This window comes from Ochotona curzoniae, unplaced genomic scaffold (genome assembly GCF_017591425.1).
Source record: "Ochotona curzoniae isolate NIBS_2020 unplaced genomic scaffold, NIBS_Ocur_1.0 scaffold_3208, whole genome shotgun sequence".
Classification (NCBI taxonomy): Eukaryota; Metazoa; Chordata; class Mammalia; order Lagomorpha; family Ochotonidae; genus Ochotona; species Ochotona curzoniae.
The window spans coordinates 45,753,769-45,767,127 of record NW_024467106.1 but is presented as its reverse complement, the minus strand read 5'-3'; the positions used below and the strand labels follow the sequence as shown (position 1 = coordinate 45,767,127).

The 13,359-nt window shown below is 40.0% G+C and overlaps 1 protein-coding gene across 1 annotated transcript in view; it reads left to right on the top strand.

The window, feature by feature from the left end:
* Nucleotides 1-13,359, top strand: part of CCDC171 (coiled-coil domain containing 171) — a 301,385-nt gene that overhangs the window by 82,997 nt on the left and 205,029 nt on the right. The window contains exon 11 of the mRNA XM_041004524.1: nt 4,324-4,426. Within this exon, the coding sequence (XP_040860458.1) occupies nt 4,324-4,426 (103 nt within the window). The remainder of the gene's footprint in view (nt 1-4,323; nt 4,427-13,359) is intronic.

Genomic DNA, 13,359 nt, shown 5'->3' with positions numbered 1-13,359 from the left:
GTTTGCTCTCCAAATGGCTGCAACAATTGGGGCTGGGCCAGGCCAAAGCCAGTAGTCCAGAACTCCATTTGTGTCTACGATTTGGATGGCAGTATCCCAAGCACTAGAAGCATCTTCCACTGCTTTCCCAGGTGCATTGTCAGGGAGCTGGAACCAAAGTAGATCAACTGGGACTTGAACTAGTGGTCGCATGGCAGCAACTTTCCCCGCTGAACCAAAACACCAGTTCCTAAAGATAAAGTTTTAATTGATAGGCTTCTGTAATTAGAATGGACGTCAAGGAGTTGGTAGAAAGATGGAATTAAAGGGTAATGCACATTTTTCAGAAACTTTGAATCCCCCTCAAGTATTTCATTTTGATTCTTTAGTTTCTTTCTTTTTAAAAATAAAAGTTAACACTTTTATTACTTTGATAATACTTTGATGAGTTTGTGCTGGATTTCTTGGTTCATTTGCTTTTCATATTCAGAATGCAGGAACAAAATACACATATAGCTGTAGCATAAAATTGTTAATATGTGTTGGTTTATTTAGTCATTTTTTAAAATAAGTTTTTGAATCGATAATAGGTGAACATGATACAAGAGTTCATAGAAGCCATAATGGTATATGGTGCAAAATAATCTCTCAGCTATCCAGGTCCTCTTCTCAGAGGCAATTAGAATTGCTACTTCTTTTGTGTGTGTGATTTTATGATTCTGTGATGCTGTCTGCTTTCATAAATAGGTACACAAATAAACACTTCACATAAATCATAGCATATTAATCATACCATTTCCTTACTTGTTTTAACTCAAGAATAGGAGAGAATTGAAAAAGCTTGTGGGAAACTTTTTGGAACATTGTGTAGCTTATAAATAGTCATACATCTGTATGTTGGTAAAAACTTTATCATTTAAAAGTTTGTGTGAATGAGTTCTAATTGACTTAACATATTTCTGTTGAAATTCGCTATAATTAACTTCTGTTAGTATTTATTATAATTGAACTATTATTTTAGGTAATAGATATTGGCTAGGTGTTGGGGATAGGGAGAGAGAGGCGAAAGAGAGAAAGACAGACAGACATACATATCCACCCTTCATGGAACTTCAGTTGTATGAGATGGATACATTAGTAAAATTCCTGTTCGAATAAAAATAAGAAGGAGAATCATAATTATAGTAAGTGCTGAAAGTGTAATGGAGGGAATTGATATGATCTGGGAGGTGAATGACAACTATTCTGACAAAGTGAGTTCATATCAGAATGATTTATTAATTTATTCGTAGCAGCCCCCTATTACCTGTCATCAACTGTGGCCCAAAAATGTTAAATGTAAAATTTCAGCTGTTAGCTATTCTTGTTTGACATTGCCTGCTATTTGATGAAATCTTATACTGCCAAGTTTCATCCCATGTGGAATAGTGAATCCTTGTTTTGTCCAGTGTGTTGATGTGTCATAAACAACTTGGCTATTAGTCATTTAGTAATCACCTCTGTCATCAGGTTGCACATTGTTGTAGTTTTCGCATTGAAGTCAATCTTATTAAGTAATGATGCTGGAAATTTGGATATGATAAACTGAAGTCATAAAGTGCTGTTTTCAAGTGAATAGGTGAGGAAAGTTCAGTAAAACATTTTGAGAGGAACACCCATATAACTCTAGTTTATCAGAATTATTCTAAGTTGTTAATCAATCTGTTATTCTGACTCATAAGTCAAAATTTATTACAGGTATCTTTATGTAGTAAAAGATATATGTGTATATATGGAATGTTTATATGGTATATGGAAGGTCCAGCTCACTTTGTGCTTTCAGGTGTCTATGAGGGACCTTAGAGTACATTCCCAATGGGTTAACGTTGTTATTTTGTCTTGTGATATCTGTCTTCCTGTTTATTCTGTATTTCTAAGTCTTACTGCCTCTCAAGCTTGTCACATAAACAAGCCATATAGCGATTTTTTCCCCTACTCTTCTTTCTAACTGCTGTTTTTGTCTCTCCTTCATTTAGCAGGGAAGGGTTGTCTTAACTTGGCCTTTTTATTTACTTATTTCTCACTCAATTATGAAAAAAAAAATCCAGACTTCGTCCTTCTGAGTCTGTTCCAGTCTTGTTTATAACTATACTACAGCAGAACAGATACCACCAAAGTTAGCAATGAGCTCCATTCCCAGCAGCGACTTGTAAATTTGTGTTTCTCCTGAATATTTGTGGCATTGGACGTAATGGACAACTCTTTCCTTAAAGTAGACTCTATTTTGAATTATACTTTTTAAAATTTAAGTTTTTTTTAGAAAAATGTTTATTATTTGATGATACAGTTCCATAGGCTCTGAGATTTCCCTTTTCCCCTCCCTAAATCCCTACTCCCACCCCAATGGTTTCTTCTGTATCATTACAATAGGATAGTCTCATAGTCTCATAAACAGTCGTATGTTTATCATTTGGCTGTTTAAGTGTATCCTGAGGTTGCAGGTGTGGTCCAGCAGCCTGTTGTCAAGATACATTTAACAGTTTCATTGGGAAATTTTCTTTTTACTATTTTTTATTATTACTATTTACTAAAAACATTTTTTTTTTTTACAATTGTTTACATAGTTGAAAGGGACTCACTGCCATGTGGGCCTCTGATTAGGGTGGGGGAGGGTCAGGTAGGAAGGTGGGACAAATGTTTTGTTTTTGTTTTTTTCTCTTAGGGAGGATAATGAGGGGGCCGCTCCACTCTTTGCTTTCAAACTTACATCAGCACTGGGACGGGGGATGGTCCTTTGATGACACCTTCGAGACCCCCATGTAGGGAAGAGTGTTCTGAGGGTGTTACTTGGTTCTGAAAAGTTGTTGATTACATTGCTCCAGGGCTCAGAAAATCTTTCTGAGGCCTATTCTCTGACCAAGTCCACCCCAATGCATCTGTAGACTCAGGAATATGCTGCCAAGCTTTGCCAGAATTACCCACTGTATTCTGATTTCCATCCTCTGATGAGGCAGTTGACATCTGCTGTCCTAGATGAGCTGGCTGTCCTGTCCCCCATGTGCATCTGGGGGCATCATGATTTGGGCACAGCACTGCACAAGCACCGCCATCTGAGGAGGCCCAGTCCTGACAACATACACTTCAAGGCTGGGTCACTTGGCTTGTTATTTTCCTTGTGGCTAGGACCTGAGTCCATTGGTCTATCTGGCGATCCCCCAAGAAACCTGGCCTTGAGTGACCTCAGACTTGACTCTTGTGTGCACTAGCCAACATACACACTAGTGGATGCAGCTGCCTGGTCAGTTCTGCCAAGCCCCATATCTCATGCAAGCCAATGGGTGCTGTGACCCAACCCAGCCAACCTGCCATAGACCAGTCCTCACACATACCAGTGGGTGCTGCAGCCTAGTAAGGGTGAGATCCAATAATCCCCATGAGACCTACCCATGGCCCCAGATTTTGCCCATGCCAGCCTCTGTGGCTCCTATCAAATACGTTAAGACAAGTTCTAGGCAGCATATGTAGATAATTCCCATTACCATTTCACTGCTAATAGCCTAGACCAAGCTACTATCACTTGACTTCTGCATTAGCTTCAATGGCCTTAACTAGGTTCACTTTTCAAAATAATTTACGGGAGAGGCAGAGAGATAAAGAGAGGGAGTCAGACAAATATTGAGATATTCCAGCAAGAATTTTAATACTTGGACCATCATTCCCTGCTTCCTGAGGTTCTTCAGCAGGAACTGGATCGGAAGTAGGAACAGAACAGCCACGACTCAAACAGTACTCTGAAAGAGAGTACAGGTGTCCCGGCTGGTGGCTGAACCTGCTGTGACCACAGTGTCCACCCTGCCTTCACTTACAAAGAAGAAGAATTGAGATGCACTGAGAGAGAAGAGAGATTTTCCATCCGCTTATTCCTTCACTAATTGGCTGTAAAGGCCATGGTGGGTCTAAGCTGAAGAAGGAAACCACAACTCCATTTGAGTGTCCTGTGCGAGTGGCAGAGACCCAAGTTCTGCTGCTGCTGCTTTCTCACGCACATTATCCTGGAGCTGCTTGGGAAACAGGCAACCAGGACTTGAACCTGCACTCTGACATGGGATGATGACATCGCAAGCTACAGTTTATGCCACTGCACCATATGTCAACCCTGTTAGTAAATTTATTAATGAGAAAATTTTTAATGAGACCTGATATGGTGTTTCTTTAAGCCAAATAAAAGATATGGTTAAGGCAAAAAGAGGGACTATTAGTAATAGATTTATTATCTCATCTTGTTCTGTGTATATTCATATAAAATATGCAGCTTTTTACAATGCATGACCTTATTATGTATAATTTTTTTTTCTTAATTAAAAGGCTAAGAAGCACCAGGCCTTCCTAGTAGAGACATGTGAAAATAACGTGAAGGAATTGGACTCGATCTTGGACAGCTTTACTGTGTCGGGCCAGTGGACATCAGGTTAGTGGAAGGTATAAAATGACAGATGCATCTGTCAATGTTCCAAAGTCACTACATTGTGGGAATTCTGCAGATGCCTCTTACAGTCCCTTATCTCAACATGCTTTGATTTGATGACATGATAAGAGCAGTCCTCACAGCAGTCGGTTGGCCTCGCTGGCTGGGAAAGGGTGACGGGATGCGGACCTGCTGTTGTCCTCCCGGAACTTGATTTACAAGGATTGGGGTTTGCATGATTGGACAGACAGGGCTCACTTGCTGTGTTCTGAATCCAACTGAGAAAAAAGTCCTTACAGTATACCTGCAAGGGGAACAGATGTTTCCATCAAACTGAGCCAAATTCTGAGGCGACCTTCAACAACTTAAAGGTCATGCATTCAAAAGGTTATGCAGGACGCAGGCTGTAACACAGTGCGTGTTCAATACTGTTGCTTTCTAACCTGGTTCTTGCTTTCAATTCTCGCTACCTTGTACAAATGCTGTCTGGGTAACAGGGCTTAGGTAAATTCTTTTGGTTTTAACATTAGTTGTAATATTATAGGGAACTGTAAAAGCCATTCATAGATGTATTTTGAGAATACTACCAAAAGTATTAATTGTGTAATGAATTCTGTTCTCCATTTCTGCTTTATTGGAGATGCTATCCGAGCTTTTACTTGAAATATTTTTACTTTTCCTCTGCAGGTTTTTTTGAAACCATATTACCGGCCTCATATTGTTTAGTTTCTTCTGCCACAATTATATTTTTCAAAAAGCACACAAAATTTAAGTACTTACACTTTCAAATTGAACTACTACACCAACAGTGATTTGGTGAAAGACTTTAGGAAGCTCTTAAATTCAAGAGAGTTTGTTGTCCTTGAGAGAGTGCTCAAGGTGCATATATATCTTAGGATACTGTAGATTTCTCAATTGCTGACTATTAGAAATTTAGTGTGCAGTAGTTTGCTTTTTTCCTTTTCTTCTTGCTTTAATTTTATGAAATTAATAATCTTTTTTTCCTTAGCTTCTCCCGAAAGTGTTAGTGTTTCATAGATTATAGCTGGAAAAATTAGAGTAAAGAGAGATGCCATAACAAATATAGTTATATGTATAGGCATGTGACTCATTGGTTAAGTTCTGTTTAGGACACCTCTATCCCATACCAGACTGGCTGGTTCAAGGTCTGGCTATTCCACTTCTGAGCCAGCTACTTTGTACACTTTGGAGGCAACAGCTGATGGATCAAGTGTTTGGTTCCATATTATTCCAATGGGTAACTTGAATTGAGTTCTAGGGTCCTGACTTTGGCATGGGTCACACCTGGTATTGCAGGCATTTGAGAAGTGAGTGAGTGAATAAATAGAAGACATCTCTATATTTTCTGTCTTTCTTATCTGCCTTGGAAGTAAAAAGAAAATAGTTGAAAGCATTATGGATTTTTAGTTTTTAATTATATTTGCTGAAACTTTGGAGGATGAAATATTCTGTTACAAAGGTACTATTTCCTTAATGAGTTGTATCAGCGTTGTCTAGTGAGGTCAGGTTCTTTGCAAGGTGTTACATGTTTTAATAGATATTCCTTATTCTTCAATATGTTCTTAAATATTTATTGAGACTCAAATTAGAAAAACTAAGAATAATGAGGTCATGTCTCCTTTGAGTTTTAAAATAAAATGATTGATAAAAGAGTCACTCATAAGTTATTACTAAGTCTACAGGAAAAGAATTGTCTTTCATTGAAGTTATGCTTTTTCACATTTTACATTTTATTATTATTATTATTTTATGATACAGTTCCATAGGCTCCTGGTGTTTCCCTTATCCCAACTCCCTCTCCCATAGTTCCTCTATATAATTACTAAAGTGTAGTTCTTTATACACAGTCATATGTACATCATTGTGGGCATGGACAACGGCAGAGAGTACAGCATCCTATTGTAAAGATACAGTAAACAATTTCATTATAAGTCCATCTTTCTCTGGAAGTAGAAATGTATACCACACTGCATCCTCACATCTGGATATGTTAGTCTCCATTTCACAACTACTGTACATCCCCTTAAATGAAAAGTCATAATACAAAATCAACAATAGAAAGAAAAATAGAGATTTACAATGCCATGAAGTTAAATAACATGTTACTAGATATGACAGTCTCCATTACACAGCTACTATACATCCCCTTAAATGAAAAGCCACAAAACAAAATCAACATCAGGAAGAAAAAAGAAATTAACAACAACATGAAATTAAAGAACATGCTACTAAATGACTAAAGTGTAGCTGAAGAAATGAAAATCAGGAACCTTTTTGCAGAAAATGATGCTACTGTATGATCTATGAGTCATTGGAGAATTTAATCAGAAGAAAGTGTTTTGAGGAGATGAAACTAACCAAAAACATTGAAACCCATGCAATATAGTTTCCGCTGATCTTTGCTGATGAAATGTGTCTCTTCTAGACAAAAAAAAAATGGGTTTTGTTTTTTAATCCAGTCTACTAATCTATGATGTTTGATTGATGACTTTAAGCCATTTACATTCAGGGTTACTATGTATAGGTGGTACTTTGGTCCTGTCATTTTAGGAATGGGTTGTTCATTGGTTTCATCTTCTGTTGTCATTTTACTTGGATGTTCTTCCCGTTTGCCTTTGGTTTTGGTAGGTGCTATTCCTCTTCTCTGTCAAGAGAACATCTTGAAGTAGCATTTGTAGGGCAGATTTGGAAGAGGCATATTCTTTTAACTTTTCTTTACTGTGGAAGAATTTTATTTCATTTTCAAAGATGAAAGAAAGCTTTGCTGTGTACATTATCCTAGGCCGCCATTTTTTTTTTCTTTTAAAATCTGGAATATGTCACTCCATTCTCTTCTTCACTGTAGAGTTTCCTGTGAGAGGTCTCCTGTGAGTTTAATTGGCATTCCGTTATATGTCAATTGATTTTTATCACTTGCACATTTAAGGATCTTTTCCGTATGTTCAATTGAAGAGAGCTTGATGATCATGTGTCTTGGTGAAAATTGCTTTTGGTCAAGCCTGTTGGGAGTTCTGTGCCCCTCCTGGATGTTGTTTCCCAATTCTTTCTCTAGATTAGGGAAATTTTCCTTTATTATTTCATTTAAGATATTTGTAAAACCAGTTTCTCTTTCTGCACCTTCTGGGACTCCCATAACTCTTATATTAGGCCTCTTAATAGTATCTTTCAATTCTTGAATACGTTTTGGCCTGATCCAGCTCTGCTTCCAGCTTTTTGTTTGCTTCCCCCCTGATGACAGGAAATATCTTCCAATTCTGAGATTCTTTCTTCTGCTTCTTTCATTCTATTTTGGAGACTGTCCACTGTACTTTTAATTTGCTGTACTGAGTTCTTAATTTCTGATATATCAGCCTTGATTTGCTTTATTGCCTCTGTTGCTTATGTACAATATTCCTTAAATTCTTTGAATTCTTGTATGTGCTTCTGATTGTTGATCAGAATCTTTAAAATGAGTTTTCTTAATTCTGTATCTCCCATTTTCTCAATGTCTTCCTCAGTTAACTCTGAAGTTGACATAGGGTTTTGCTCATTTGCAGGGGAATCTTCAGGAATATTCATTATGCCTTTGTCTCTTCTTTTGTTCTTGGTCATTGTACTTCTGGTTAGCAGAGTCTTCTCCTTGGGGCAGGTTTCTAAGCTCCGTCACCCACAGGTCTGCAGTTTGATTTTACTTATTGCTCTTAGTACTCAACTCTTTGCAGCCAATTGTGCCACTCCTTCCAGTGAGTTCCAGGTCTGGGTTCTTATATTAGATTTCCACAAAGAACTCCGTAGTCCCACCTCCTGGCTCACCAGTCTCCACCTCCTGTGATACCATGCTGAGGCTGCACTGTAGTCTGTACAATCTTTTTCCCACTTCTGGTTGGAGCAGGTCCCAGCATTAGGGAGACACTAGGTATCCTATATGGCTAGGTTGTTGGTAGTGCTGATCTTGGAGGACCCTGTTGGCCGTTAGGTCTGGGTGGCACATGGACCTCTTTTGAACCTTACGATGCCACAGTTGGTATTATTTTCCTGTGGGGCCAGTGAAATCCATGGAACTCAATGGGTTCTCATAAGCTCAGCATATGTGCAGTTCACTGTTGTCCCCTGCAGTTCTAAAGCTTATGCCACAGTGTACAAAATGTCACATGACATGCCACTACTAGAGTTGTTGATCTGCTGGCTATCAGGTCTGAGGGCTACCCAGACCTGTCTTGGGTTTAACCTGTAGGATGCCACATTGATGCAGTTTACTGAGTCAGAAATGAGTTCACTCTCAGCTCAGTGTATGCTCAGTCCTTTCCCTTGCCTTTGCTTCCTTATGCAAAATGGTGCCAATTCGGCTCTAGGGAGCTGACTGGGCTATGAAATTCACCCTGTTCTCGCACTGCCTGTCTGGGATCTGCTGCTCTGTCTCTGCTCCTGGTTAAATCAAACAGACCAGCAGAACGAGTTCTTTGTCTGGGTCCACCTCCCAAGCTCCCAGAGAAAGCCCCTTCCCACCTGGTTGCTGGTGGAATTCCGCCTGTTGGTGGAGTTCAGATAGCTGCTGGAGTATCAGTCACTGCAACAGCGCACCGTTGTTTTTGCTGCTTTCCTGTGTCTGTCAATCTCCAGGTACCCCTCTGCTGTTGTTCTGTCCTCTCCTATTTCCCGGAATGTGTCCTCTCTGCTTCATCCTGATTAAATGTTTCTCCGTGCGTTTAAATGTGTCTTTACCCTATTCCCCCTTCTTGATTTTCCCCTGAAATTACTCTTTGTTTTTATGCAATAATGCTTTTTGAAATTTTTCTAGTTTCCTATATAAATGTAGCTATTTTGCAGACTGTATTCTAGAATTAGGATTATGCAATTAAATAGTGGGTTGCAGATCATTATAGAATGGCCTTTGTTTCCTCCATTGTGTTGGTTAGTTCAGCCTTTTATCATCTTATGTCCATTCTTGTGTGGTCTTTGTTGCATCTTAGGCCTTGGGAGGCTAAGTTTCTGTGATTCTGGGTTCTTTGCCATCTGACTTCTGGTTAAGTTTGAACAGTGGGTGTATAACAGGATATTGATAGAGTGGGAAGAAGGAAGTTAGATTATATCTCTCCTGTAGCCCTCTCCTACAGTGCGTTTCTGGAAGTGGCTTCATCTCTAAACAACTGCAGTTCCCGTTGGTAGGATTTTGTAAATGTAACTCTTGCTGGACTGTAGTGATGGTGTTCCTTCCACTTGACCTTTTAGGCTTAGGTGAGACATCAGTTTTCTACTCTTGCTTGTTCTATGTGCTGTACCTTATCTTATTGGTTCTTTTTTTTTTTTAAAAGATTTATTTACTTTATTGGAAAGGCAGATGTACAGACAGGAGGAGAGATAAAGAGGAAGATCTTTTGTCCGATGATTCACTCCCCAAGTGACTGCAACAGCTGGTGCTGAGCTGATCCGGAGCCAGGGGCCAGGAACTTCTTTCCGGGTCTCCCATGTGGGTGCAGGGTCCCACAGCTTTGGGCCGTCCTCGACTGCTTTTCCAGGCCACAAGCAGGGAGTTAGATGGGAAGTGGGGCTGCCAGGATTAGAACCGGTGCCCATATGGGATCCTAGAGCGTTCAAGGCGAGGACTTTAGCCACTATGCTATCGTGCTGGGCCCCTCTTATTGATTGTAATAACCTACTTACATTTCTTTCTTATTTTTTAAGACTTATTTATTTGAAAGTCATATGTGTGTATAAATATAAGGGGAGGCGGGCATAGACCGAGAGAAAGATCTGTCTACTGATTCACTCCTCAAGTGGATGCAATGGCTAGAGTTGAGCTGATCTGAAGCCAGGAGCTTCTTCTGTGTCTCCCGCATGATGTCTGCAGGGTCCCAAGGCTGTGGTCCATCCTCAATTGCTTTTCCAGGTCACAAGCAGGGAGCTGGCTGGGAAGTGAGGCTGCTGGGATTAGAACTGGCATCCATATGGGATCTTGGCCTATGCAAGGCGAGGACTTTAGTCACTAGGCTATTGCGTTGGGTGCACCTGATACATATACATGAGAAGGTAACCTGCACCTCAGTATTCTTCATAGCACTGCCAGCAGTCAGAAAAAGCATGGAAACAACCTAGATGCTCATTGAAGGAGGACTGCATAAAGAAACTGATACATCTACTCTACAGAATACTACTCAGCTGTTAAAAAGTATAACATTTTACCATTTGCAACCAAATGGTCCCAAGTGGCGATTGTTATGCTAAGTAAAAGCCAGTCCCAAGAGGACAGATCACATGTTCGCTCTAGTATATTATAACTTCCATAAAAATAAAATAAAAAACAAAAAATAAAGGTAAATAGATACACACATGTAACCCCATAAACAAAGGATTTATGGAGACCAGTGTACCAGAAACCAAAGAAAATCAACAGAATGCCTTTCCACTACGAATAAAAGTAGACTAACAATGAAATTTCTAGACAACAAAATATTAGACTATTTTCCATTGTCTATACCAACAGCGCCTGAATTATCCTGGGAAAAATCTTTTCATTTTTCTTTTGGAATGAACAAAATATTTGGGAATCTTTACTCAATCAAAACGAGGTCTGATGAACTGCATCACCTTCACTGATTGGACTCTTTTAAAAAATATTAAACAACAGAATCTATTAGCTATGTTCCTTTTGTTTCAACAACAAAATCCCAGCGTAATCATGATTTGTGGAAGTAATGAACAGAAAAAGAAGCCAGATCCCAAAAAGGTGTGCGGATCCACAGGGATACCAACAGGAAATTGGATGGCACCATCAGAACAGTTCATCTAAAGAGAACTGACTGAAGTGACTAAAGAAATGTAGGCAGGTGGAAAGTCAGATATGCAGAGAGGAGTGACAGAGAGGAAGATCTTCTGTCCATTGATTCATTTCCCAAGTGGCAGCAACAGCTGGAGCTGTGCCAATCCAAAGCCAGGAGCCAGGAGCCTCTTCCAGGTCTCCCACATGGGTGCAGGGTCCTAAGGCTTTGGGCCATCCTCAACTGCTTTCTTAGGCCACAGGTAGGGAGCTAGATGTGAAGTGGGACTGCCAGGATTAGAACCAGCACTCATATAGGATCCTGGTGCATGCAAGCTGAGGACATTAGCTGCTAGGCTACTGTGCGGACCCCACAAATTTGTTTTTATTTAAGCAGTAAATTTTACACATACACCCATAGACACATAGAGAAGAGCTCTTCCATTTTCTGGCTCATTCCTGAAAAGGGCTCAATGACCAGGGCTAGGAGCCTAGAAATTCATCCAGACCTCCGTGATGTCTGGATGGAGAGATCCAGGCCCTTGAGCCATCTTGCACTGCTTTCCCAGGCACTTTACCAGGGAGCTGGAAGGGAAGTAGAGCAACTGGGATTCCAGTCAGCCCCTGTATGGGATGCCAGCATCACAGGGAGTAGGGGCTTAATATGCCGAACCACACACTGGCTTTCTGGAATGACTTCTTTATTAGTTTTGTGAAATGAAGTTTTTCTTGTGGTTCAGTCTTGAATCCTCAGGATCCTTCAGTTTGATTGCACCCCCAACTTTCTTCAGCTTCTCTTTATTCATTCTTAAGGTGGCATTCTTTTGAACTTTGACATTTTTTGGGGTCATTTTCTAAGTAGTAACAATGGGGTTTGATGCCTTAGGAATGTGTCTGTAAGCCAGCATTTGGGTAGTTTTAAGGAGTGCTGTTGGGAAAATGAAGACCACAAATTGAAAATTATCTTTGCTCACTCCTTTCTTCCCTCAAAACTTTTAAACTCATTTTTATTTATTTCAAAAGCCGAGTGACAGAGGAAAAAGAAAGAAGGGAAGGAAGGAAGAGAAAAAAAGATGATAGATAGATAGCTATTGGTCTTCCATCTTCCTGTTCATTGTCCCCCTCATATGCCCTCCATGTTAGACACAGTGATGACACTGGTTCTAAGCTCACCACCAAGGAACTAAAGGAGAAGCAAGCTGTGGAGCAGGTGGAGAATGGGAAAGTCAGTCCTGAAAATGGAAATGCTGCTAAGGTTAATGGGGAGCAGAGGCAGACAAGGAGTTAGATGAAGAAGAAAAATGCAGGAAGGAAGATGAGGAGAGGGAACAGGGTGATGGTGAGGAAGAAGATGGAGATGAAGAGGAGGCTGAAATACCTACATGCAGACGGGCAAATGAAAGTGATGAAGATGACAATGTTGGCACCAAGAGTGAGTGGTTAGATGTCAAAAGAAAAAAGGGGCAGGGTACTGTGATGACTTTTCACTTCCATTCTCAGAATGGTCACCTGTACTGAACAGGCCACACCCACTGCTGGACAGTGCCTCCTGCAGACCACACACATGCTCTCCACCGTCCAGATTCATGACATGAAGTTCTAGTAGGCAAGGGGAAAAGAGAACATCCAGGCCCTGCCGTTTTTAAAAAATGTTTTTTAAAAGGAACATTTGTATGTATTTGTTACTTGCATTTTATGTTTTATGCAAATTGTCAGGGGGTCAGTCATCTCTTTATAAATTTTATTTATTTTTATTGGAAAGGCAGATTTACAGAGAGAATGATCTTCCATTTGCTAGTTTATTCCCCAAATGGCTGCAGTGGCCAGAACTGAGCTGAGCTGATCTGAAGCCAGGAGCCAGGAACCTCCCCTGGGTCTCCCAGGCAGGTGCAGGGATTGAAGGCTTTAGGCTATCATGCTGGACTCAGGGGCTAGCCATTTTAAAAAAATTAAATATTATTATTATTTTAAAATTTTATGGTATGTAATCATAGGATCTAGAATTTTCTTACTTCTTCCCCAAATTCCCAATCCCTGACTGATTTTCCCCCATATTATTGCAATAGTATAGTCCTTCATAAGCAGTCATATGTGAATCAGTCTGTTTTAAGTGTGTCCTGACATTGCTGGTACAGATAATGTCAGACAGTCCAGCATCCTGTTGTCTAGATATATCCAGTAG